The sequence below is a fragment of the Sus scrofa genome, chromosome 9, assembly GCF_000003025.6.
Source record: "Sus scrofa isolate TJ Tabasco breed Duroc chromosome 9, Sscrofa11.1, whole genome shotgun sequence".
NCBI lineage: Eukaryota > Metazoa > Chordata > Mammalia > Artiodactyla > Suidae > Sus > Sus scrofa.
The window spans coordinates 33,719,760-33,742,842 of record NC_010451.4 but is presented as its reverse complement, the minus strand read 5'-3'; the positions used below and the strand labels follow the sequence as shown (position 1 = coordinate 33,742,842).

The following is a 23,083-nucleotide window of genomic DNA, read 5'->3' as shown; positions in this document are numbered from 1 at the left end:
GCAAATTTTGTAATGTAGTCATTTAACACACGGTAACTTCACAAGACTTAACAGTACTATTGTATTAGCCTAACAAAATCAAAAAGAGAAACCAAAACTCTTGAAATATTCTAATGTAATGAATGCAGAACAGCCATGATTTCAAAAATATAATTTCATACCTGTTTCAGAATAATTGCTTGCTTGCAGAATTTCTGTGCAATATTTGCAACTTGTTGTATTTTGGCAGGAATAACAAAGCCAAGTGCAGAAAGTTGACGAACTTCTCTCAGAAGAATCACCAACCGATCTGAATAATGCACTTTTAACGATCCATCATTAGGATCCAATTCCATAATTCTACTACTGGCCTCAATACTACAAAACAAAATAAATAACTTTTTTAAATTCATGTTCTCACTCTTTTGACTGATGAAAAAAGTACACAGCTTTTTTTAAATATAAAATTTTACTCAAAGCTAAAAAAGTTTTTAATTACAGTTTTCAAGTTATCTCTTTCCACATTAGTTAACAATTCAGATCTTGATAACAATCTGCTATATCCAAAATATACCATCACATTAATATTTCAACCAAATAGTTTTTGAAGGTAGAAAAATCAGTATCTTAACCTTCAGTTAAAACTCAAAATAGACATCAAATCCATCATAAAGAGAAACGATTTTGATTCTTTTTCTAAAAGTTACCTTAGATTTTTTTCTAGTCAGCCTACCTGCTTCTTTAATACTTTTATTAAAAGATCAATAATAAAGAATATCAAGGAGTTCCCATTCTAGCTCAGCAGGTTAAGAACCTGACTAGCATCCATGAGGATGTGGGTTCAATCCCTGGCCCCACTCAATGAGTTAAAGATCCAGCAACCACGAGTTGCGCAAAGGTAGCAGACACAGCTCAAATCTGGCGATGCTGTGGGTGTGGAATAGGCTTGGATCTGCAGCTCCAATTTGACCCCTAGCCTGAAAACTTTCATATGAGAGGTGCAGCCCTAAAATTTTTTTTTTTTTTTTTTGCTATTTCTTGGGCCGCTCCCACAGCATATGGAGGTTCCCAGGCTAGGGGTCCAATTGGAGCTGGAGCCGCCGGCCTACGCCAGAGCCACAGCAACGCGGGATCCGAGCCACGTCTGCAACCTACACCACAGCTCAAGGCAACGCCGGATCCTTAACCCACTGAGCAAGGGCAGGGACCGAACCTGCAACCTCATGGTTCCTAGTTGGATTCGTTAACCACTGCGCCACGACGGGAACTCCCCTAAAAATTTTTAAATTAAAAATTTAGAAATTAAAAATAAATCAAAATAGTCCGAGTAAAAATAGTCAAATGTTTCATTTCTCTACTCTCTATTTCACTATTAAGGACTGTCTTTTCTTTTTGTTTCTTCTAAAAGTCACAATAGCAAACTTTGCATTGGAGTACTTAAGTCTGCATGGATTGTGAAAATGCTGAGCTAAATTAAAGTACTATGTTTTCATGACCCTTCTTTCAGGATCAGATTTATATAATGCCCTTTCTTTCAAACCACTCTCATAGTTAGGAGAAGTTGCAGGTCATAGAAAGTAAGCTACTGAAAAGCAAATAACAAATCAATTTAGCCTACTTAATAACACATAAAACAAAGCACAATAAAAAGCAGATACCTTAAAATGGCTTAAAATAATGATTTGGGCCATGAGTTCCCGTTGTGGCGCAACGGAAACAAATGTGACTAGGAACCATCAGGTTGTGGGTTCGATTCCTGGACTTGCTCAGTGGGTTAAGGATCAGGCATTGCTATGAGCTGTGGTACAGGTCACAGATGTAGCTCGGATCTGGCCTTCCGGTGGCTGTGAGGTAGGCTGGCAGCTGTAGCTCCAATTCGACCCCTAGCCTGGGAAACTCCATATGCCACAGGTGCAGCCCTAAAAAAGAATAAATAAATAAATAAGTAAATAAATAATGATTTGGCCCAAACTTTCCTAAAAGAACAAAAGCCTACCAGAACATTATAATGGTGATTTTTTTTGCCCTTATTCAAAACTAATATTCAAAATTAGTTCTACATACCAGCATACTCTAAAATATGTACCAAAATACACTTGATTCTATGGGAAAACAATGGGTTTTACCCCCAGAAAAAGCAAGAGGTTTCATCATCAAATGGGAAACAACAGGTTGAACAAAGTTAAACAGGCATCTTTATTGCAGGTCTCAGCCCATTCAGTATAGTACCTTACACAGTACATCCCCAACAGAGCTACAGTAATAAAAATGTGAAAATTCTCCAAAATTAGTTGACCAAAGAACTCTTTACTTTTTGGGGCAAGGGGAGAGGCGGGAGAAGCTGGATTATTTCTCATATTTTAGCTTCAGGGGTAGAAAATGACAGAGTTAAATGGCATAAAGTTATAATTATTATGCTCTAGCACCTTTGTTTTTTTATTCTTCCTCCAAAACCAAAATTCAAGGCAAAGGAGAAAAAATTATTCACTCCAGTCTAAGACATCACCACTTTTGGCCTAATTATTCATTGCAAGCAGTATAAGAAAAATAAACAGAATTTCACATTAAGGCCTAAGTTAAAAAGTAACAAGTTTCTAAAAACTAAAACATGGCAAGTTTCCAAAAATACAGATAATAATATGCTGGAAAAGTTGACCTAAACAAAGAAATAACAGTTTTTCTAGACCATCCATTTTAAATACCCATTAGAATAATTAGGTTAACCAATTAAATTACATTCAATATAGCTTAATAAATATTTACTAAATGCTTATTATGTTGGACACCATGAAGAAATTTTCTTCAACTCAAGAAGCTTAAAAATAATAAAATTTTAATAAAATAATAAAAAAATAAAAATAATAAAATTTAATACATGTGTGTTGGGGGTGAGGGGACTTTATATTATATTAACATAAAAGGTAGGAAAACATATGTATTCCAGTTACAAAAAAATTAAGGGAGAGGAAAAGCCTTATTTCAAAATGAGAATATGCAGGTGAGGGAATGGATATGAAAAGCAAAGGGTGGAGAAAAGACACCCCCCTCAATAAGTGGTGCTGGGAAAACTGGATAGCCACATGTAAAAGAATGAAATTAGAACACTTTCTAACACCACACACAAAAATAACCTCGAAATGGATTAAAGATCTAACTATCAGACCAGATATTATAAAACTCTTAGAGGAAAACATAGGCCAAATCTCTGACATAAACCACTGCAATATCTTCTCAGATCCACCTCCTAAAGTAATGACAATAAAAACAAAAATAAACAAACGGGACTTAATTAAATTTAAAAGTTTCTGCACAGCAAAGGAAACCCTAAACAAAACGAAAAGACAACCACAGAATGGGAGAAAATATTTGCAAACGAAGTGAGTGGCAAGGGATTAATCTCTAAAATTTATGAACACTTTCTGTAGCTCAATACAAAAAAAAAAAAAAAACCAAATCAAAAAAATGGTCAGACGATCTAAACAGACAACTCTCCAAAGAAGACATACAGATGGCCAAAAAACACATGAAAAGATGTTCAACATCATTCATTATTAGAGAAATGCAAATGAAAACCACTATGAGGTACCACCTTACACTGGCCAGAATGGCCATCATCAAAAAGTCTACAAACAATAAATGCTGAAGAGGGTGTGGAGAGAAGGGAAACCTATTACACTGTTGGTGGGAATGTAATTTGGTGCAACCACTATGGAAAACAGTAGGGAGATTCCTCAGAAAACTAAAAATAGAATTACCATTCGATCCAGCAATCCCACTCCTGAGCATCCATCCAGAGAAAAACCATGACTCTCAAAGATACATGCACTCCAATGTTTACTGCAGCAATAGTGAACTAGGACATGGAAACAACCTAAATATCCATTAACAGAGGAGTGGATAAAGAAGATGTGGTACATATACACAATGGAATATTACTCAGCCATTAAAAGGAAAGAAATAATGGCATTTGCAATAACATGGATGGACCTAGAAATTATCATGCTAAGTGAAGTTAGCCAGTGAGACACCAACATCATATGCTATCATTTACATGTGGAATCTAAAAAAAGGACCTAATGAACTTCTTTCCAGGACAGATACTGACTCACAGACTTTGAAAAACTTATGGTTTCCACATGAAACCGTTGGGAGTGGGAGGATGCACCTGGGGTTTTGGATGGAAACGCTGTAAAATTGATGTTGTGATGACTGTTGTACACCTATAAATGTAACAGAATTCATTGAGTAATTAAAAAAAAAAATAGGAGGAGTTCCCGTCATGGTGCAGCGGAAACAAATCCGACTAGGAACCATAAGGTTGCAGGTTTGATCCCTGGCCTCATTCAGCAGGTTAAGGATCGGGTCACTGCCGTGAGCTGTGTTGTAGCTCAGATCTGGTGTTGCTGTGGCTCTGGCGTAGGCCAGCAGCTGTAGCTCTGATTAGACCCCTAGTCTGGGAACTTCCATATGCCTCAGGTGGGGCCCTAAAAAGCAAAAATAAATTAATCAATTAATAAATAAATATAAAAAAATAGGAGCTCTATAAGCATTTGCAGAATGAATTAAAAAAAAAAAAGCAAGAGGAAGGCAGTCAAACTTTCTAACCTTAATGACTTAAAAGCTGATCATCAAAAACCAAAAAAAAAAAATCTAAAAGCAGCAGCAAGTTTGTAGAAAGGAGAGAGGAGTAGAGATACTTAATTCCATCTTGCCCTTTGGATTAATAACATAAGAAAAAAGTTTCTTGTATAGATTTCACTGTTTAATATGCTTATACTTACCACAAACCAGATTTGGAATCAGACAAACCAGACTGAATATCCCTGGACCAATCATCAAATTGTTCTTGTTCATATAGTTTAAACTGGTCTAAGAGATCTTCAGCACTTCGATGGAAAGATCGAAACCCCGACAAGTCAGATAAAAGAGCTTCTGCAATCTTGATAGTATCGTCCACCTTAAAAAGCCAAATTACAAGAATATTTATTATTTAAATTCTAACAAAATTAGCATAAAAGCAACCCCCTTCTCTGGTCTGTAATTCAGAAATTATTTTCCCATTCACCTGTAAACAGTAAAACAGAAGATCTACTAGTGAAGTTAAGAATAGTAAACCCTACTTTGCTTCTAAATTATACAATCTCAGAATAGCAAAACACAGAGGATAACACATACAAGGCATAATTTCAAGGGTAAGTTATGGTAAATTCAGTTGAAAGTCCAAGAATTTAGCAATACTCCTAAACATGTTAAATAATCATTTGAGCCCTTTATTAAATGCTCTGGTTAATAGTACAAATAATAATTAGGCCAATTTGGACGTCAATTAAAGGAGAGAAATGCCTTTCCTCCACAGCTATAAAAGAACATTATAGCATCTTGGAAAGCTGACTGATAAAATTAGGCAGAATATTACCGAAAATAAAACATCAAAAGTATAAACTTGAAGAAGTAGAACTCTGGGAGTTCCCTGGTGGTCTAGTGGTTAGGACTCGGTGCTTTCACCACTGGGTTAAATCCCTGGCCTGGGAACTGAGATCCCACATCAAGCTACTGCACCACAGAGTCAAAAAAAAAAAGAAAAAAATAAGAAATAGAACTCTAAAATGTAGAAGCCTTTATAATACTCTACAGCTGTTGTTCTTAAATATTATTACCAATTAATATTTATTACATGGGAGTTCCTGTCATGGCACAATGGTTAACGAATCCAACTAGGAACCATGAGGTTGCAGGTTCAATCCCTGGCCTTTCTTTGTGGGTTAAGGATCCGGCATTGCCATGAGCTGTGGTGTAGGTCACAAACGCGGCTTGAATCCCGAGTTGCTGTGGCTCTGGCGTAGGCCGGTGGCTACAGCTCCAATTAGACCCCTAGCCTGGGAACCTCATATGCCGCGGGAGCGGCCCTAGAAAAAGAAAAAAAAAAAAAATGTATTATATGAGCTGAATATAAGACATTGTACCACATACTAATTAGATCAACTTTATTATTATTAAAATAATAGTCCTTTAAATCTATAAACTGCTGCCACTACCTGCGGGAATACCACAATTATCTTTCACTTTTCCTTTAACTTCCTTTCAACCTGGGATTATTTATTTATATAAACATACTTGCCAGTAAACTTTGCACCTACCAAGATTCTGCAATGATAACTTCAAAGAATTTAAAAAATCCAGAGTTCCCATGATGGCTCAGGAGTTAAGAACCTGACTAGTACCCATGAGTATGTGGGTTCAATCCCTGGCTTTGCTCAGTGGGTTAAGGTTCTGGCACTGCCATGAGCTGTGGCATAGGCTGCAGACACAGCTCAGATCTCACCTTGCTGTGTCTGTGGCATAGGCCAGCAGCTATAGCTCTGATTCGACATCTAGCCTGTTAAACTTCCATATGCTGCAAGTACAGCCCTAAAAAGAAAAAAATAAAAACAAAGAATTAAAAAATGCTTTGAAAATTATGCATTTTTCATATTTTTAACATTTTCAGAATTCTACATTTTCACTTGAAAATTAGATGGATATGCCAAGGAAAAGATATTTTTTTTTAATGTTTTCATTACAGTTCTAGAGTGCTTTCTACATTAATTCAGCAAATTTTACAATTAGTATTCTTCAACTTTTATTAAAACTAGTACCTTTAGTTCCAACTGGCGAACCCAAACTATATTATTGACAACCTCTGAAAGATTTTTGCCAGAAAGTGGTCCAGATGCATCACCAGGAATTCCACGGCATCGATTCTCAAAATCTAATCGAAAATCTATAAAATATAAATCAAATAAATGATTACACACATTCAGCAAAGACTTCCTAAATGCCTTCCATGTACCAAGCGCTATGTCAAATGTTGAGACTATAAAAATAATAAGGTTTAGTCCCTTACCCTCAGGGACCTCACCATGTACCAAATGAGAGGAAATAATCAGTTAATTTAAAATGTTTATCATTTATTACTGACAGTAAATTAATATCAGCATGTATATGTCATAAAATATAATATCTTAATCCCAAATGATATACAAAAAAGAAAAAAGCAACCAACAAAAATACTTTTTATTTTTTTTTTTTTTATTTATTTTTTTTTTTTGTCTTTTTTGTCTTTTTGTTGTTGTTGTTGTTGTTGCTATTTCTTGGGCCGCTCCCGCGGCATATGGAGGTTCCCAGGCTAGGGGTTGAATCGGAGCTGTAGCCACCGGCCTACGCCAGAGCCACAGCAACATGGGATCCAAGCCGCGTCTGCAACCTACACCACAGCTCACGGCAACGCCGGATCATTAACCCACTGAGCAAGGGCAGGGACCAAACCCGCAACCTCATGGTTCCTAGTCGGATTCGTTAACCACTGCGCCACGACAGAACTCCCAAAAATACTTTTTAAAGCAAACACTATAATCTCTGATAAACTTTTACCTTTAACTGAATCCATAAGTCTTGCCAGTAAAGTTTCTCTTTCTAGCATCAATTCTTTGCTTATAGTTGGACGCTTCACCAACTCTTTATATTTCAGAAATGCTTGAAGAAGCTAACATAAAACAAAATATGTATATGTTCATCTCAAGTAGATCAACTAGGTAAATGATGAATATCTCCTAAAATAGCTTAAGGGAAATATTTAAAGTTAATTATTTCAATATGTTACCTGCTGTGGACTATCCTGAATTTCTGAAATATAATTTTTCAATTTTCCTGCTATTTTTTGTTCCGCAGGTGCAATAATTTTTTCATACTGAGACACTGCAGCTTTCCATAAAGGCTAAAAAAATTAGCATTATTATTAGACTTTAATATTTTAAAAATCTGCTTTTAAAAAGAACAACACAAATGGGAAAGTATACAAAGATATATATTCAACCTCAGTATATGGATTATATTGCACAGGATTCAGGCCAGTAAAAGGTTCAAATACTCGAGCCAGGCATGTGATTTTCTCATCACTGGCAGGTGAAAAATAGATAAGTTTCTCATGAATTGTTCTAACAGCCAAGACCTAAAACATAAAATATTAAGACAACAAATTTATTTAAATCAATAAATCAGCACAATTATGTCTAAAACCTAAAGATACTAGGTAAGAATTTCTTTAAGCTAGGTTTTCTGAAATAAATAATAAAAGTGAAACTATAATCTTGATAATTTTTACTCATCAATAATCAAAGTGATACTCAGATATACTGTATCATCACACCACAATCAATTTGCTCAAATCTAGTGAAAATATATAATATCTGAATATTTTAAAGCTATTGTTTAAAGCTTAAGTAAATTTTTAGAGTCTCTCCTTATTAACATAGTAAAACTTATGATTTTTATTATTCTGTGTTAAACTGCACTTCTAATAATGAAACAATATGTTAACAACTCCATTATGTATAATTTACAAAGAGGAAGAAGACAATTTATTGCATTCTGTATTTAAAATTTCTACCAACAACCTAAAGGTAATCAAAAAGTTAGGTAAATACGCTTATAATCTTCCATTTGAGTTGGAAATATCACTACAAACTCATAATTCATTTTTCTACCAATAAAAAAAATACCAATTTAACAATGCTGTCTACTGAGAAGGCCTAAAATCACTAATATCTAAATAAAATTTACTGTTTCCTCAACCAGACTGTAGTTACTAAACACAATTTTCCACTAAAAAGAACCAGGGTCTTTGGAAAAATGACTAATTCCCAGTATGAAAAGGAAAATGTACAAGAGGAGCCAGTACATTTTGAGAGGCCTGAAAAGGAAGTAAAGAAGTTATCAAAGCAATACTAGATTCATGTCACAATGACACAGAGTCAACTTAAAGGCGAACTCACTGTCCAAAGATGGACCAATTTGAGTATAGTAATAATAACTACAATGAGTTGAAACTCATAAAATATAAAAACTCATAAGTTCATAATGATACTACTAAAAAACATTTCATTGACTGCCTCTGGAACTTTCTATGAAAGTAACTTACTGCTCATTAGTCTAAAAAGAGATAAATAAAAAGAAAAAAGTAATTGTCTATGCTGTCACTCCTGTACAAACTACATTACAAGGTAACAAAAAAACTGATGAAGAAAAAGTTTTTCCATCATCACTAAAAAATGCAGAAAGAGCAGCAGAATTAGAAAATCATCATTCTGCAACTCCTCACAATCAATTATTAAGAAAAAGTTGGCGAAAAGCATTATAACAGATGGGTCAGGCTAATCATACATGAGCCCACAGATTAAACTTAAACTCATAAAAAGTGGGAAAACCAGATACCACATGCCTCCTGATATAATATATAAGAACTATATAGCACTGCCTACGAAGCAACCTGGTCCAAGTAAACTAACATTTTTAGTAACTAAAAAAGTTTCTAACAGGATCAAGAGACTTGAACATTGATTAGATATAAATAGTATTAAGAAATTCTTGTTATTTTGTTAGGTTTGCTATTGATACTATAATGTTCTAAAGGTAACAGTGTAAGATTTCTTGGATTGTCTTTAAATAAACACTCCAGCAAAAAAAAGGAAGGCAGGGGAGACAAAGATGCAACGAGAACTAAATGTCAGTGGCTGCTGAAATTGAGTAATGGATATATTGGCAGTTGTTAAACAATTTTACTTTTGCATATGTTTGAAATTTCTCATAATGAAAAAAGTTAAAAACAACAACAACAAAAAATCCCTGAAGAACTATGGTTTCCTTCAGCAAAAAAGGAAAAAGTGAGCTTTGCACACTTCACATATTCTCATTCTGCCTATTCCTTCAAGGTAGATATGTAAGTTCTATACTGAAATTCATAACTTAGGTAAATGAAGCAGCTGTTTCAAATATTTCCACTGAGTACCCCCTACAAAGCTATCCCTGCTTATAAAAGTCTAGAGCTTCCATGCATGGACAAGTGGGTTGATTATCCTTTTTACAACAAAGAACAAAATAAGAAGTTCACAACTTACAAAGTGAACAGCCACACAATAAAGAAAAAGAAAGAAAGTGGAAGCCAACACTTAGTTTGTACCCACTGGACACTTGGTACTGTATCACATGACTGCCATAAATCATCACACGAACTTCACCTTTCTTTTCCTTCTTTTTTATGGCTGCACCTACAGCATATGAAAGTTCCCAGGCTAGGGGTCAAGGCCTACACCACAGTCACAGGAATGCCAGATCAAAGCTGCATCTGCAACCTACACCACAGCTTGCAGCAATGCCAGACCCTTAACCCAGTGAGTGAGGCTAGAGATTGAACCCGCATTGAACCTGCATCCATGGACACTACGTCGGGTTCTTAATTACTGAGCCACAATAGGAACTCCTGAACTCTTACTCTCTCCCAAAAGTTTAATTTATCTCAGATGTGTAGTGCTTATTAATTATAAAATTAATTCTTAAGCAAGTGACAACCTACTTTACATTTAAAAACAAGGATTCAAACAATCAAATCGTACCTCTTCAAGGCGTTTGCCAAGTTTGTCAAGTGTTTCAGGAAAATATTTTTCACTTTTCCAGGGATGAGGAACATAGCGCTGCCACACTTGACCTGTTAGATGACTACAGGCAATCACCCACTGTTCACAAATTGAAATACCAGCATTCAGATTTTCCTTCACAAGATGATAAGGATCATCCCATAATTTCAACATCCCTAACTTTTTCTGAACAAATCTTCCAAATGAACCACCTAATAAAACATAGAACAAAATTTTTAATGAGTAATTATGGAATAGATGCTTATTATAAAATTAAAATAATATACAAATTAGCAAACTAAGGATCTACAAAACATCACATTCACCCCCTTAGACTAGTACTATCCATAACAAATATTTTTCAAAAATACCTAAGCACACACATATTTATTTATATTTTTGCAACTTTTGATATATCATATAAATCTCTGAACTGTGGAAATAGATATTTTTTTAAAGGCTGCAGAGCCCACTGTATGGATATAGCATTTCATAACAAGTTTTCAATTGCTATTTGTTTCTACTCTCATTTTACAAACAATGCTGTAATAAATATCCTTGTATATACACCTTTACATACTTGTCTAATATTTCCTAAGGATAATAATGAGAAAGGTATATATTTTCTGGGTCAAAAATATATGTACTTGTAACATAACAGATAAGCCAAGATATATTAAACTTTTCAGTTTATTACAAAATAAAGTCTAAATTAATACATGAAAAGGGACTAAAAATCTATGTTCATTTAGTTGTATAAATGGTCAAAGAATGACACTATTATTTAAATTAACCAACTATGTACAAATATCTACTTAAATAATCATATATATTTTGTTCTAAGAGCTACTTTAAGCAACAATTATTACATTAAGGAATATTTTAGCTAAGGATGTAAAAGAAAAAAGAGAAAACAAAATAAGGCAGGCTTCCCAAATTTCAAAAGTTTATTCTTACTAGTACCTATAATATCTAAGAGATGTAACATTCGTGACTCAGGATAATGGTCATGCTCTGTTTGTCTCCACACATCATCTACAACATCCCGAGTGGTCTCCACCAAGTCAGCCACTTCCAATAAGGAGAGACCATCCAAGTTATAAAACTCCTAAAACCAAAATACACTCATTTTAAACATAATCATATTTATACCTTAAGCAATACAGTCAAAATGTTCAGATTTATGCAAATGCTATATAATAATAATAATCTAATAATCTGCCATATTACTTTCTCCTCTTTTTCTACTAAATAATATATTACTTCTTGGGCGTTCCCATCGTGGCGCAGTGGTTAATGAATCTGCCTAGGAACCATGAGGTTGCGGGTTCAATCCCTGCCCTTGCTCAGTGGGTTAACGATCCGGCGTTGCTGTGAGCTGTGGTGTAGGTTGCAGATGCAGCTCGGATCCCGTGTTGCTGTGGCTCTGGTGTAGGCCAGCGGCTACAGCCTCCGATTAGACCTCTAGCCTGGGAACCTCCATATGCTGCAGATGCAGCCCTAGAAAAGAAAAAACACACACACAAAAAAAAATTTTAAATAAATAAATAATATTACTTCTTTACCCAAATACCCTATATATTCCTTTACAAACAAATTTCATGAAAGCTAAGAGAAAAAAATACAAATTGTATAAACTCTATAAATTTATTTTTAACCTTGGCCCAATTTGCTTTAAATTTGAATTCATTTATTTTAATGACCCAAAAGAGGTGACCTTAACACCATATACACACTATTCATTTCACTTCAGAGATCTATACATTTATTTACTGGGTTGAACAATGTTACTAATAATACAAACATAGTGCAAGGTATATTATTCTACATTTCATCACTGTTACAAAAAAAAGTTTAAAACCATTTAATACTTCATTCAGGAGTTCCCTTAGTGGCTCAGCAGTTAACAAAACCCAACTAGGATCCATGAGGTTGCAGATTCGATCCCTGGCTTCTCTCAGTGTAAGGATCTGGCATTGCTGTAGCTGTGGTGTAGGCCGTCAGCTGTAGCTTCGACTGGACCCCTAGCCTGGGAATTTCCATATGCCATGAGTGTGGCCCTAAAAAGCAAAAACAAACAAACAAAAAATACTTCATTCAAATGATATTAATGAAATGATATCGAAAATGAAGATAAATTACATATATTTGGAAAAGAATAAATTTGTGTACAAAAACACATAAAATGGTCACCTATTTAACCTCTCTATAGATACACCAAGGAATAAACAAATAAGTATCAAACTAAGACTTTTTTATATTTCAGGTTCCTTCAAAATGCTAATTTGAATAAAGTCAATATTCTTTCCAAAGAACATCTAACCTCCACTTGGATAAACCTCTGATAGAATTAGGTTTCTGTTTTTTCCCTATGTACCTGCAAAAAAGTAATTACGTCTTTGAGGAAAATATTTACTAGTGATTAGAATTTAATTTTTTTAAAAGTTTGGACTTCTAAGTTATACTCATGTTAAACACACATAGGTAAACCCTGCTACATCTGAAGAACATATTTTGTCTAGAACCATCAAGTAATGATTTTAAAACAGAGATAAATCTAATAAAAGCTGAAAGCAAAAGTACTTCTACCAAAGGCCTGATGCATATATCTACATATGAATCACATACTCTTGCAATTGTTTCAAATAATTCTTTAAAATAATTGGCTCTTTCTTTACTGATCTGTTTGTTTCCACGATGAGCTTGCTCTATCCAAAACTGGAACTCATCACTTGGTGTAAGAATACCTGAAAAAGTGAAAAGGAAAAAAAAGAAATATCAATTATTATCATGGTGATCATTTTTAAATGTAAAGAAATACTGAATCACTATGTTGTGCTTCAGGAATTACCAAAGTTTTGTAGGTCAATTACACTTCAAAATCAAACACACATACAAGCACACTCATGGAAAAAGAGATCAGATTGCTGGTTACCAGAGAAGGTGGGTTAGGGAGAGGAGGAATTAGATGAAGGTGGTCAAAAGGTACAAACTACCAGTTCTAAAAGTACTAAGGATGTAATGTGTAACACATAAATATAATTAACACTACTTTATACTATATATAAAAGTTCTTGGGAGTTCCCGTCATGGCGCAGTGGTTAACTAATCTGACTAGGAACCATGAGGTTGCAGGTTCGATCCGTGGCCTTGCTCAATGGGTTGAGGATCCGGCGTTGCCGTGAGCTGTGGTGTAGGTTGCAGACACGGCTTGGATCCTGCGTTGCTGTGGCCATGGTGTAGGCCGGCGGCGGTGGCGGCTACAGCTCCAATTAGACCCCTAGCCTGGGAGCAGCCCTAGAAAAGGCAAAAATAAATAAATAAAAATAAATTAAAAATAAAAATAAAATAAAAGTTCTTAAGGGAATAAATCCTAAGACTTCTCAGCATAAGGAAAAAATGTGTTCCTATTTCTTTAATTTTGTTTCTGTGTGAGATGAAGGATGTTTACTAAACTTACTGTGGTAATCATTTCACGATACATGTAAGTCAAATCACTATGCTGCCCACCTTAAACTTATACAGTGCTGTCTGTCAATTACCTCAATAAAACTAGAAGAAAAACATGAAAAAGAAAAAAGATCAATTGAAAATAAAAAGCCAGAAAGTTACTAGTTTCTTTTGATAATCTTGCATACTTCTGTATTCTTGAAGATGTACAATGTCTATGAAAAAAAGCTTTTATTTACATCCACTAGAAACAAAAATAGCATCAAATTTACACTGTTTTATTCATGCATCAATGGAAAGATCATCCAGACAGAAAGTCAATAAAGAAACAACTGCTTTAAACAACACATTAAACCAAATAAACAGAAGATTCTACCCACAAACAGCAGAATATACATCTATTTCAAATGTACATGGTAAATTCTCCAGGACATGCTAGACCACAAAATAAACTCAGTAAATTTAAGAAAAATGAAATTATATCAAGCATCCTTTCCGACCACAATGCTCTGAGATCAGAAATCAACTAGAAGAAAAAAACTGCAAAGAACACAAACACATGGAAGTTAAATAGCATGCTACTAATGACCAATGGATTATAAAAGAAAATCAAAAAACACCTGAAGACAACTTAAAATAAAAGCACAACAATCTAAAATCTGTGGGATGCAGCAAAACAGTTCTAAGAGGATATTTTACAGTGACACAAGCCTAATTCACAAATAAGAAAAATCTCAAAACAACCTAACCTTATACCTCAAGGAACTAGGAAAAGAAGAACAAGAAGCCCCAAAGTTATAGAAGGAAAGAAATTATAAAGATCAGAGAAGAAATAAATGAAACAGAGACTAAAAAAAAATAGAAAAAAATCAACGAAACTAAGAGTTTGTTCCCTGAAAAGATAAATACCATTTTGCCACACTCAACAAAAAAAAAAAAGAGAGGCCAAACAATAAAATCAGAAATGAAAAAGAAGTTATAACCTTTTAATATCTTTTTTTTTCTTTTACTTTTCTTTTTTTTTTTTTTTTGTCTTTTTGCTATTTCTTGGGCTGCTCCCGCAGCATATGGAGGTTCCCAGGCTAGGGGTCCAATTGGAGCTGTAGCCACTGGCCGGATCGTCAACCCACTGAGCAAGGGCAGGGACTGAACCCGCAACTTCATGGTTCCTAGTCGGATTCGTTAACCACTGCATCACGACGGGAACTCCCCTTTTAATATCTTATACTTTGTATTTCTGTGGTTGTGTTGTGTTCCACATTAATTCAAAGTATAAGATATTATAAAGAACAACTATACACCAATAAAATGGACAATCTAGAAGAAAGTAACGAATTCCTAGAAATGTACAATCTTCCAAGACTGAATCAGTAAGAAATAGAAAACATGAACAGACTAATAACCAGTAATGAAATCAAACCAGTAAAAAACAACTCCCATAAAACAAAAGTCCAGGACATGATGGCTTTACATCACATCACATGGTTTAGTGAATGCTACCAGATGTTTGGAGAAGAGATAAAATCTATCATTTTCAAATTATTCCAAAAAACTGCAGAGGAATAAATGCTTCTGTACTCATACCACCATCACGTGAGATTTCTCCCAGAGGTGCAAGGATGATTCAATATCCACAATCAATCAATGTGATATAGCACATTAAAAAATTGAATAAAAATATGATCATCTCAATAGCGATAAAGAAAATGTCTTAACAAAAATCACATCTGGCATCCATTTATGATAAAAACTCTGAACAACAAAGTGGGTGTAGAGGGAACATACCTCAACATAATCAAGGACACATATGACAAAAACTAAAAAAAAAAAAAAAAAAAAAAAAACAAGGTTCTTTGTGGAGCAGTTGGTAAAACATGACCAGAGGCTCATAGGACCCCAAAAGCAATATTTCAGTATTTGCTAATTCAGTGTTCCCAGTGACTTTATAGAACATAACTATCACAAATAATGAGAATCAACTACATTTTCAATTTCCATGAACTGCATACTGTTAAATACTACATTTCCCTCTTCTTAAATCCACATATAAATCTATTCATTTAAAAGCAGTTTAAGGAGTTCCCGTCATGGCTCAGAGGTTAACAAACCCAACTAGCATCCATGAGGATGCGGGTTCGATCCCTGGCCATGGCTCAGAGGTTAACAAACCCAACTAGCATCCATGAGGATGCGGGTTCGATCCCTGGCCACACTCAGTGGGTTAAGGATCTGGTGCTGCCGGGAGCTGTGGTGTAGGTCCAGACCCAGCTCGGATCCCATGTTGCTGTGGCTGTGGTGTAGGACAGCAGCTACAGCCCCGATTGTACCCCTAGCCCAGGAATCTCCATGTGCCTGTGGGTGCAACCCTAAAAAAAGACAAAAAGACTAAATAAATAAATACATACATACATAAAAGCAGCTTAAGTTCAGAGAAGATCCAAAGTGTAGAAAGAAGAAATCTTTGAAAAAATACATTAATTTACTAATGTACTAAAAAGGCAACTGTTTTGACTTTCTTTGATAAAACTATGGTTAAATACCTCTGGTGTCATCTTCCTTAAATTTCAGTTTTGGTAAGTTAGTGTCTGATCTTCGTAGAACTATACCCAATCCAGCTTCTAGTTCACTCAAAAGATTCTGAAGTTTGGGATCAAAGTTTCTGCTCCATTCATGATCCTAAATAAAAACAGACAAGAGCATAACAATCAAAATCTTGCCAAAGTGGCTTCCTAAAAATACTGTCAAAAGAATCAAGTCCAAATATTTCTGTTTTACTCAAAGCCTAACACTATCCCTATCTCATAAAGGAGGAAAAAGTCCTCTCAACAGTCAAAACTCATTTACTACAGTAGTGTAAGAGCTGATGCAGACTGCATTTTTTATCTTTCTCCAGTTTCTCTATTTGTCAACAAAGCTCATATTTTAAAATGTTTTAATTACAAAGAAAAAACATTTTAATTTAAAAACTAAAATATTAATGATATTAACAGTAAATTAAAAAATAAATATTTATGTTGCATGTATGAAAACATTAACCCAGATACTTAGGTTAAAAAAACAACCACCGGGAGTTCCCGTCGTGGCGCAGTGGTTAACGAATCCGACTAGGAACCATGAGGTTGCGGGTTCGGTACCTGCCCTTGCTCAGTGGGTTAACGATCTGGCGTTGCCGTGAGCTGTGGTGTAGGTTGCAGACGCTGCTCCTCGGATCCCGCGTTGCTGTGGCTCTGGCGTAGGCCAGTGGCTACAGCTCCGATTGGACCCCTAGCCTGGGAACCTCCATATGCCGTGGGAGCGGCCCAAAGAAATAGCAAAAAGACAAAAAAAAAAAAAAAAAACAACCACCGGACGAGCTATTTTCATTTACTCACCTTTAACAACATTGGTGCAAATATTTGCCGTACTGCTTGGTAAAGGGAGTTTATAGGTGATTCTAACATAGATGAAACAAGAATATTATTATGTAGATTTTGATCAGTAATTACTTCAGGTCGCAGCTTGAAAAACACCAGCACTTTATCTTTTGTGTCAGCAAAATCAATCTAAAGTGATAAAAAAATGATTTTAATGTTGTTTTCATAAAATTAATATTAAAATATATTTCCCTGAAATGCTGTATCACTGAAATTTTACCTCTTAGAAAACGTATACTTTAGAAATAATTACAATATATTACAACCAATCTGTTTTTGCTCCTTAAGAATACTTTGGTTTTAAAAATGTATCCCCATTTATATGTGATTGTATCATAAAGCTACTTTTATAAGTGATTTATAAACATAAAGCCCACTATATACATATTGTTGACATACACTGCTAACTATTCCACTCCAGCCAGATTCAGTAATACTACAGATCAAAGCTGTGTGCCCCAGGTACACACTGATGAGTAGTATACTTCTCCGCTCTATTCCAGAAAGTCTATAAAAAGGATATTAATTACCCTCTTACTTGACGCTAAGCTCTACATAAACTCAAAAGTATCAAAACAGGGAATTCCCTTGTGGTGCAGCAGGTTAAGGATCTGGCATTGTCACCGCAGTAGCTCAGGTCGCTGCTGTGGAATGGGTTCCATCCCTGGCCTGGGAACCTCCAGATGCCTCAGGTGTAGCCAGAATCAAAAAAAAAACTACCAAAACAACCTTAGGTTGTCTGTCCCCTAAAATCATCTTTACCTGAACCAATCTTTTTTTTTCCTTAAAGTATTGAGCATCAAACTTACTTACTAAATTGTCACAGAATCAGATTATTTAAAATCAGAATTGTTTAAGCTAAATTAGAATTCATTCACCACAAAGCAATCATGTTTAAAATAGGTCAGTTCATAGCAACTAGTTCATTGGCTGAAAAGTATAGCACCCAAAAGAAGTATCTGCATTATATATATATTTTCACAAAATTTTTTCATTCCTTTTTTCCAAGAAGTCTATCTGGTAAAAAGCTTTCAAACAAGTTCACTGCTATGCATGAAAACCACCTTAAAGATGAGTGAGCTTTCATGATACTTTTCTTTTTCCTAATCATTTCATGTATTTTTTTAACCACTAGGAAGGAGCCAGCATTTAGTCGGTGTTGCTGCTTTTCTCAATTCTCATTTTCACACATTAGAATTCTATTGCTAGAATGATCATTTTATTCCAATTACAAGCAAGTGAGAATAGCAAGCTGCAGATGAGATTGGAAAAATTCACTCTTTAGTAATTAAATAATATATGCCCTTGTACTTTCCTTCTCCCACCTATCTGAAGAAAGAAAATTTAGAAAATTATATATTTTAACATTATACTTTGAAAAGAACAACTATAGTCACTGGCCAAGGTGCCTTGGGGCATCAGGCAGGACAGTGAACTTTGCCTAGCCAAAGTCAGTTAAAGCAAAGGATCAGTTAGCTACAGCCGCTAATCTTTCCCTGAAAAAAAGAAAACTGAGAATCAGCACTCCTGGCTGTATCTCCTCTCAGTCTTCCTATCATTAGCAACTACTATTTCCCCTTAGCTGACTATAATTTGATAACTATTAAGGTGTAGTTATTCTTTTTTAAGGTTGGAAAATACCTCCATCATCTACTGGGATGGATCAGGAATCAGCATACTACATCCTTCTGCCTGTTTTTGTACAGGCCACGAATTAAAACTTGTTTCTACATTTTTTGAAAAATCAAAATAATTTATTTCATGATATGAAATTCAAATATCAGTGTCCATAAATAAAGTTTTGTTAGAATACAGCCACAATTATTCATTTACATATTGTCTATGGCTGCCTTATAGTAATGGCAGAGATGAAACTGTGGCAGAGACCCTATGGCCTTCGAAGTCAAAAATATTTAATATCAGGCCCATTATAGAAAAAATCGTCAGCCTTTATCCTAAAGCATAAACCAGATCACACATCTCTTCAAGACTATCAACAAGTTCCTATTTCAACCTAGATGGTGTACAAGGTCCTAAATTATCAGCTGATGCTATAAACTTCCACACTCTTTGGTCATTCATTAAACTTAAGAGATGACTCAGGATTTTTTTTTTTCTTGCCCTTTGACCCAGCTCAAGGCCTTGGTACTTTTTTCTTTTACTTAGAAAACTCTTTTTTTTTTTTTTTTTTTCTTTTTGCCATTTCTTGGGCTGCTCCTGCGGCATATGGAGGTTCCCTGGCTAGGGGTCGAATCAGAGCTGTAGCTGCCAGCCTACGCCAGAGCCACAGCAACGAGGGATCTGAGCCACATCTGCAATCCATACCACAGCTCACGGCAACGCTGGATCCTTAACCCACTGAGCAAGAGCAGGTATCGAACCTGCAAGCTCATGGTTCCTAGTCAGATTCGTAAACCACTGCGCCATTGACAGGAACTCCAGAAAACTCTTTTTCTAAGTCTGCCTACCACTCATCATTCAACTCTCCCTTCAAAGGTCATTAATTAACACGGACATTCCCTCCCTCTCTATTTTAATGCAGTTCTCCACCTCCATCACTGACATTACTCCATTTTTAGTAATAGCACTATCAAAACCCAAAATTATGTTATATTATATATCTGTGTGCCTGTGTTTAGCCTATTTTTGTCCATTTTAATGTTACTCCTTGAAGATAAACTCTGATGTATTTGTGGCTTATTCCTAGCACCTAGGACAATTGTCAGATTCACAGAATGTCCTCAGGTAATATTTATTAATTTGTTAAAGATGCTGACTTTCAAATATCTTAAGTACAACTTAGAACATAACAAAAAATTTTCAAATATGACTAAAAATCATATGTGATGTATGACTAAAAGTAAAATACACTGTTGGACTCTACTAGCTTAACTATTCACTTTAAAAAGTTAGAACTTCGATTTTCATTACTCAACCCAAGATATATTTTCATAAATCCAAACCCCTCTTATCTTGTTTCCCATTACACTCTATCTAAACTTTGAGTGGCACTTACAACAATGTGCCCCGATGTTACATGTCATCCTAGGCCACTGGAATGAGGCTCAAAAGGCGAAGCAGAGGGTCCTATTCTGAACTATACTACCTATTAGAGAAGTGGAGTAGTTAACACTTAGGGTATAATCTTTGTGCCTTATTTTTTTCAGCCATAAAATGGAATAGTGTTATGACTACTAAATAAACCAAAAACACAAAAATGCTTAGAACAGTGCCTGATGGTGTAAAGGGAAAATAAATCTTGGCTGTGATTTTCCTTCCTTTTTATATCCTTGTAAACACACCAAACCTAGCAAAGTGCCTTGCATATAGAGTTCAAAATAAGTCGGTTGAATAGAACTGAATTAAATCAGAAACTAAAGATTCAAAAGAGGGCGAATGATTCAGTCATCCTACAGAAATGCATTCAATGCTTGCTGTGTGTTAAATACTCTGTTGGACCTAGGGATGTGCATGAACACAAGATAAGGAGATTTAAAAACATATGACTATGATTTGTTAACTTTCATCCATTTACTCAGCCACCTTAACGTGTGGGGCAATTTTTTTCTGTGTATTACTCTGAGAGAGAGACTGTGTCTGTGTGTGTGTGTGTGTGTGTGTGTGTGTGTGTGTGTGTGTGTGTGTGTGTGTGTGTGTCCTGGTTGCAAATTTGATCATTTCTTGTGTGTGTGTGTGAGAGAGAGAGAGAAAAAGAGACTGTGTGTGTGTGTGTGTGTGTGTGTGTCTTCCTGGTTGCAAATCATTTCTTAGCCCTGCCGGTGGGAGCAGCAGTGTGATAAATAAATCAATACATCACGTACAACAAAAAGAATTTAAACTTTCTATCTTATTTCGTTAAAGATTTGAATTCCTACCTAATCTCTCACTCGAGTAATCTTAAACTCAGTATATAATCCAAAAAAAAATCCACTAGAGTTTGCCCTAAAGATGAAAAAACAGGAGAAAGAGAAAATGTTTAAATAAATAAAAAAGGTAAATGTTTTCTTTTTAGTTATAACCTATCTGTAATCTTCAAAAAGAAAAGAAAAGAAAAACTGGAAAGAATATAGAGTTTTTCTCTTCAGGTGTGTGGACAGGGAACTTCCTTTGGTCAAGAGGGATGCAAGCTTGGAAACTACATGCTGAAGCACGAGGCCAGAACAGCTCATCAGGCGGAGGCAGCTTTGGGCTCTCTAGGAGGATTCGACGTGAAAGGCTAAGAGGGACCCAACATCCCTCTTGCTGAGCCCGGGGATGTCAAGGGAGGTCAGGGCAGGGGTGAAGGGAATCATACATACCACGTTGGAAAAGGAGATTCCGCCGTCGGATCGCTGCACTCTGAGGAGCATCTGGTTCCCGTCATCCAAGAAGTTGTTGATTTCAGGACAGTTGTACAGTAGAGTATGGTCCCAGGATTCCGACATCAGTCCAAAGTAATTCTGGGTAGTAGTGAAGATGAAAAGCTTCCGAACGTCCCCAGTTCCGCCCGCCATGATTTTGGAGAAGGGGCGAGGGAAGAGAGGGCGGGAATGAGAGAAGAAGGAAGAACAGTCCGGTGGGAAGTGAAGGGAAGAACTGAGCTCTGCTCAAACCCAGAGCTCAGCAGTGGGCCTGCAGCGCCTCACCGTTGCCAGGCGCGGTCGCTATGGCGACGGAGCACTACGGCGGCCCGCTGTGGGCGTTACCTCCTCGGGCAAGCGCACGCAAAGCTCTCGGAGTTGATCGACCACCTCAGAGCTCCTTAGCTGCTCGCCGTGGTCATCGATTGGAAAGATCTGGGCAAGTTTGTTGCAAAATCTGCCTTTAAAGCGTTCTAATAACTTCTCATAACGCGTAAGTGGAAGAGATACTTCTAGACTTCAAGTGCATCAGTATGACCTGGATTTAGGATGGCTGGGGTTCTAGTGATCCCTCTTCAACTGCTTTAGCAAACAATTCTGGCAGCGTCAAGTTCCACATCTGTAAATGAAGAAATACTATCTAGGCTGTAATGAGGATTTTAAGAGATTACCATTTAAACATTGCTTTTTAAAGAGGCTGATAAAAAATAGGAGTTCAATACAACGTTAATTTGCTTCTTCAATCTTACTCCGCTCATGTCTGTGTTAACTTCCCACCATTTTAATTTTGTTACCTATTACTAATTTTAGAAAAATTTAACCACCATCTTTTCACCAAAATCATTACTGGAACACACAGCCATATTTGTAAAATAACCAAAACTGGCAATGATGCCTGTCAATTTGTTTTATAACGAGCACAACCAAATACAAAAGTGAAAACATTTTCTACCCCATGGTATCATGACAAGGTATTAAACTCCTGGTCACTTATTCTCATATTCATCAAAGCCTTTCTGAATTCAATAATTATCTTCTAAAAAATATTTATCACATGCTGCTATATGCCAAGTAATGAACTAGGCCCTGGAGACATAGTCTCTGCCTTCATAGGATTGTTAGTCTAAGTAGTCATCATCTCAGCCCTGATTTGAGCCATTATCCTCAGAAACATTAAACACAGGCCGAGTTTTTTAAAATTTGTACTCAATAATAACAATTTCTTCCTAAAACTGTATTCTTTTAAAATTAGAAAGAGGGTCTTTTTATCTGCTGAGTATCTTAAGATTGGGGAATGGAAACAAAAAAAGCAGAAGTGCTCTAAGTTATAAAGAGAAATGAATTACAATTTTTACAAAATAGGAGTTCCTGTTGTGGCTGAGCAGAAACAAATCTGACTAGCATCCATGAGGAGGCAGGTTTGATCCCTGGCCTTGCTCAGTGGGTTAAGGAT

At 35.7% G+C, this 23,083-nt stretch overlaps 1 protein-coding gene across 1 annotated transcript in view; it reads right to left on the bottom strand.

The window, feature by feature from the left end:
- Positions 1 to 21,923, bottom strand: part of DYNC2H1 (dynein cytoplasmic 2 heavy chain 1) — a 319,035-nt gene extending 297,112 nt beyond the window's left edge. Inside the window, 12 exon segments of the mRNA XM_021062717.1 lie at positions 162 to 357; positions 4,761 to 4,936; positions 6,615 to 6,739; positions 7,390 to 7,501; positions 7,619 to 7,732; positions 7,832 to 7,966; positions 10,407 to 10,639; positions 11,391 to 11,535; positions 13,056 to 13,174; positions 16,418 to 16,553; positions 17,249 to 17,419; positions 21,589 to 21,923. Coding sequence (XP_020918376.1) covers positions 162 to 357; positions 4,761 to 4,936; positions 6,615 to 6,739; positions 7,390 to 7,501; positions 7,619 to 7,732; positions 7,832 to 7,966; positions 10,407 to 10,639; positions 11,391 to 11,535; positions 13,056 to 13,174; positions 16,418 to 16,553; positions 17,249 to 17,419; positions 21,589 to 21,783 — 1,857 coding nt within the window. The 5' untranslated portion in view covers positions 21,784 to 21,923.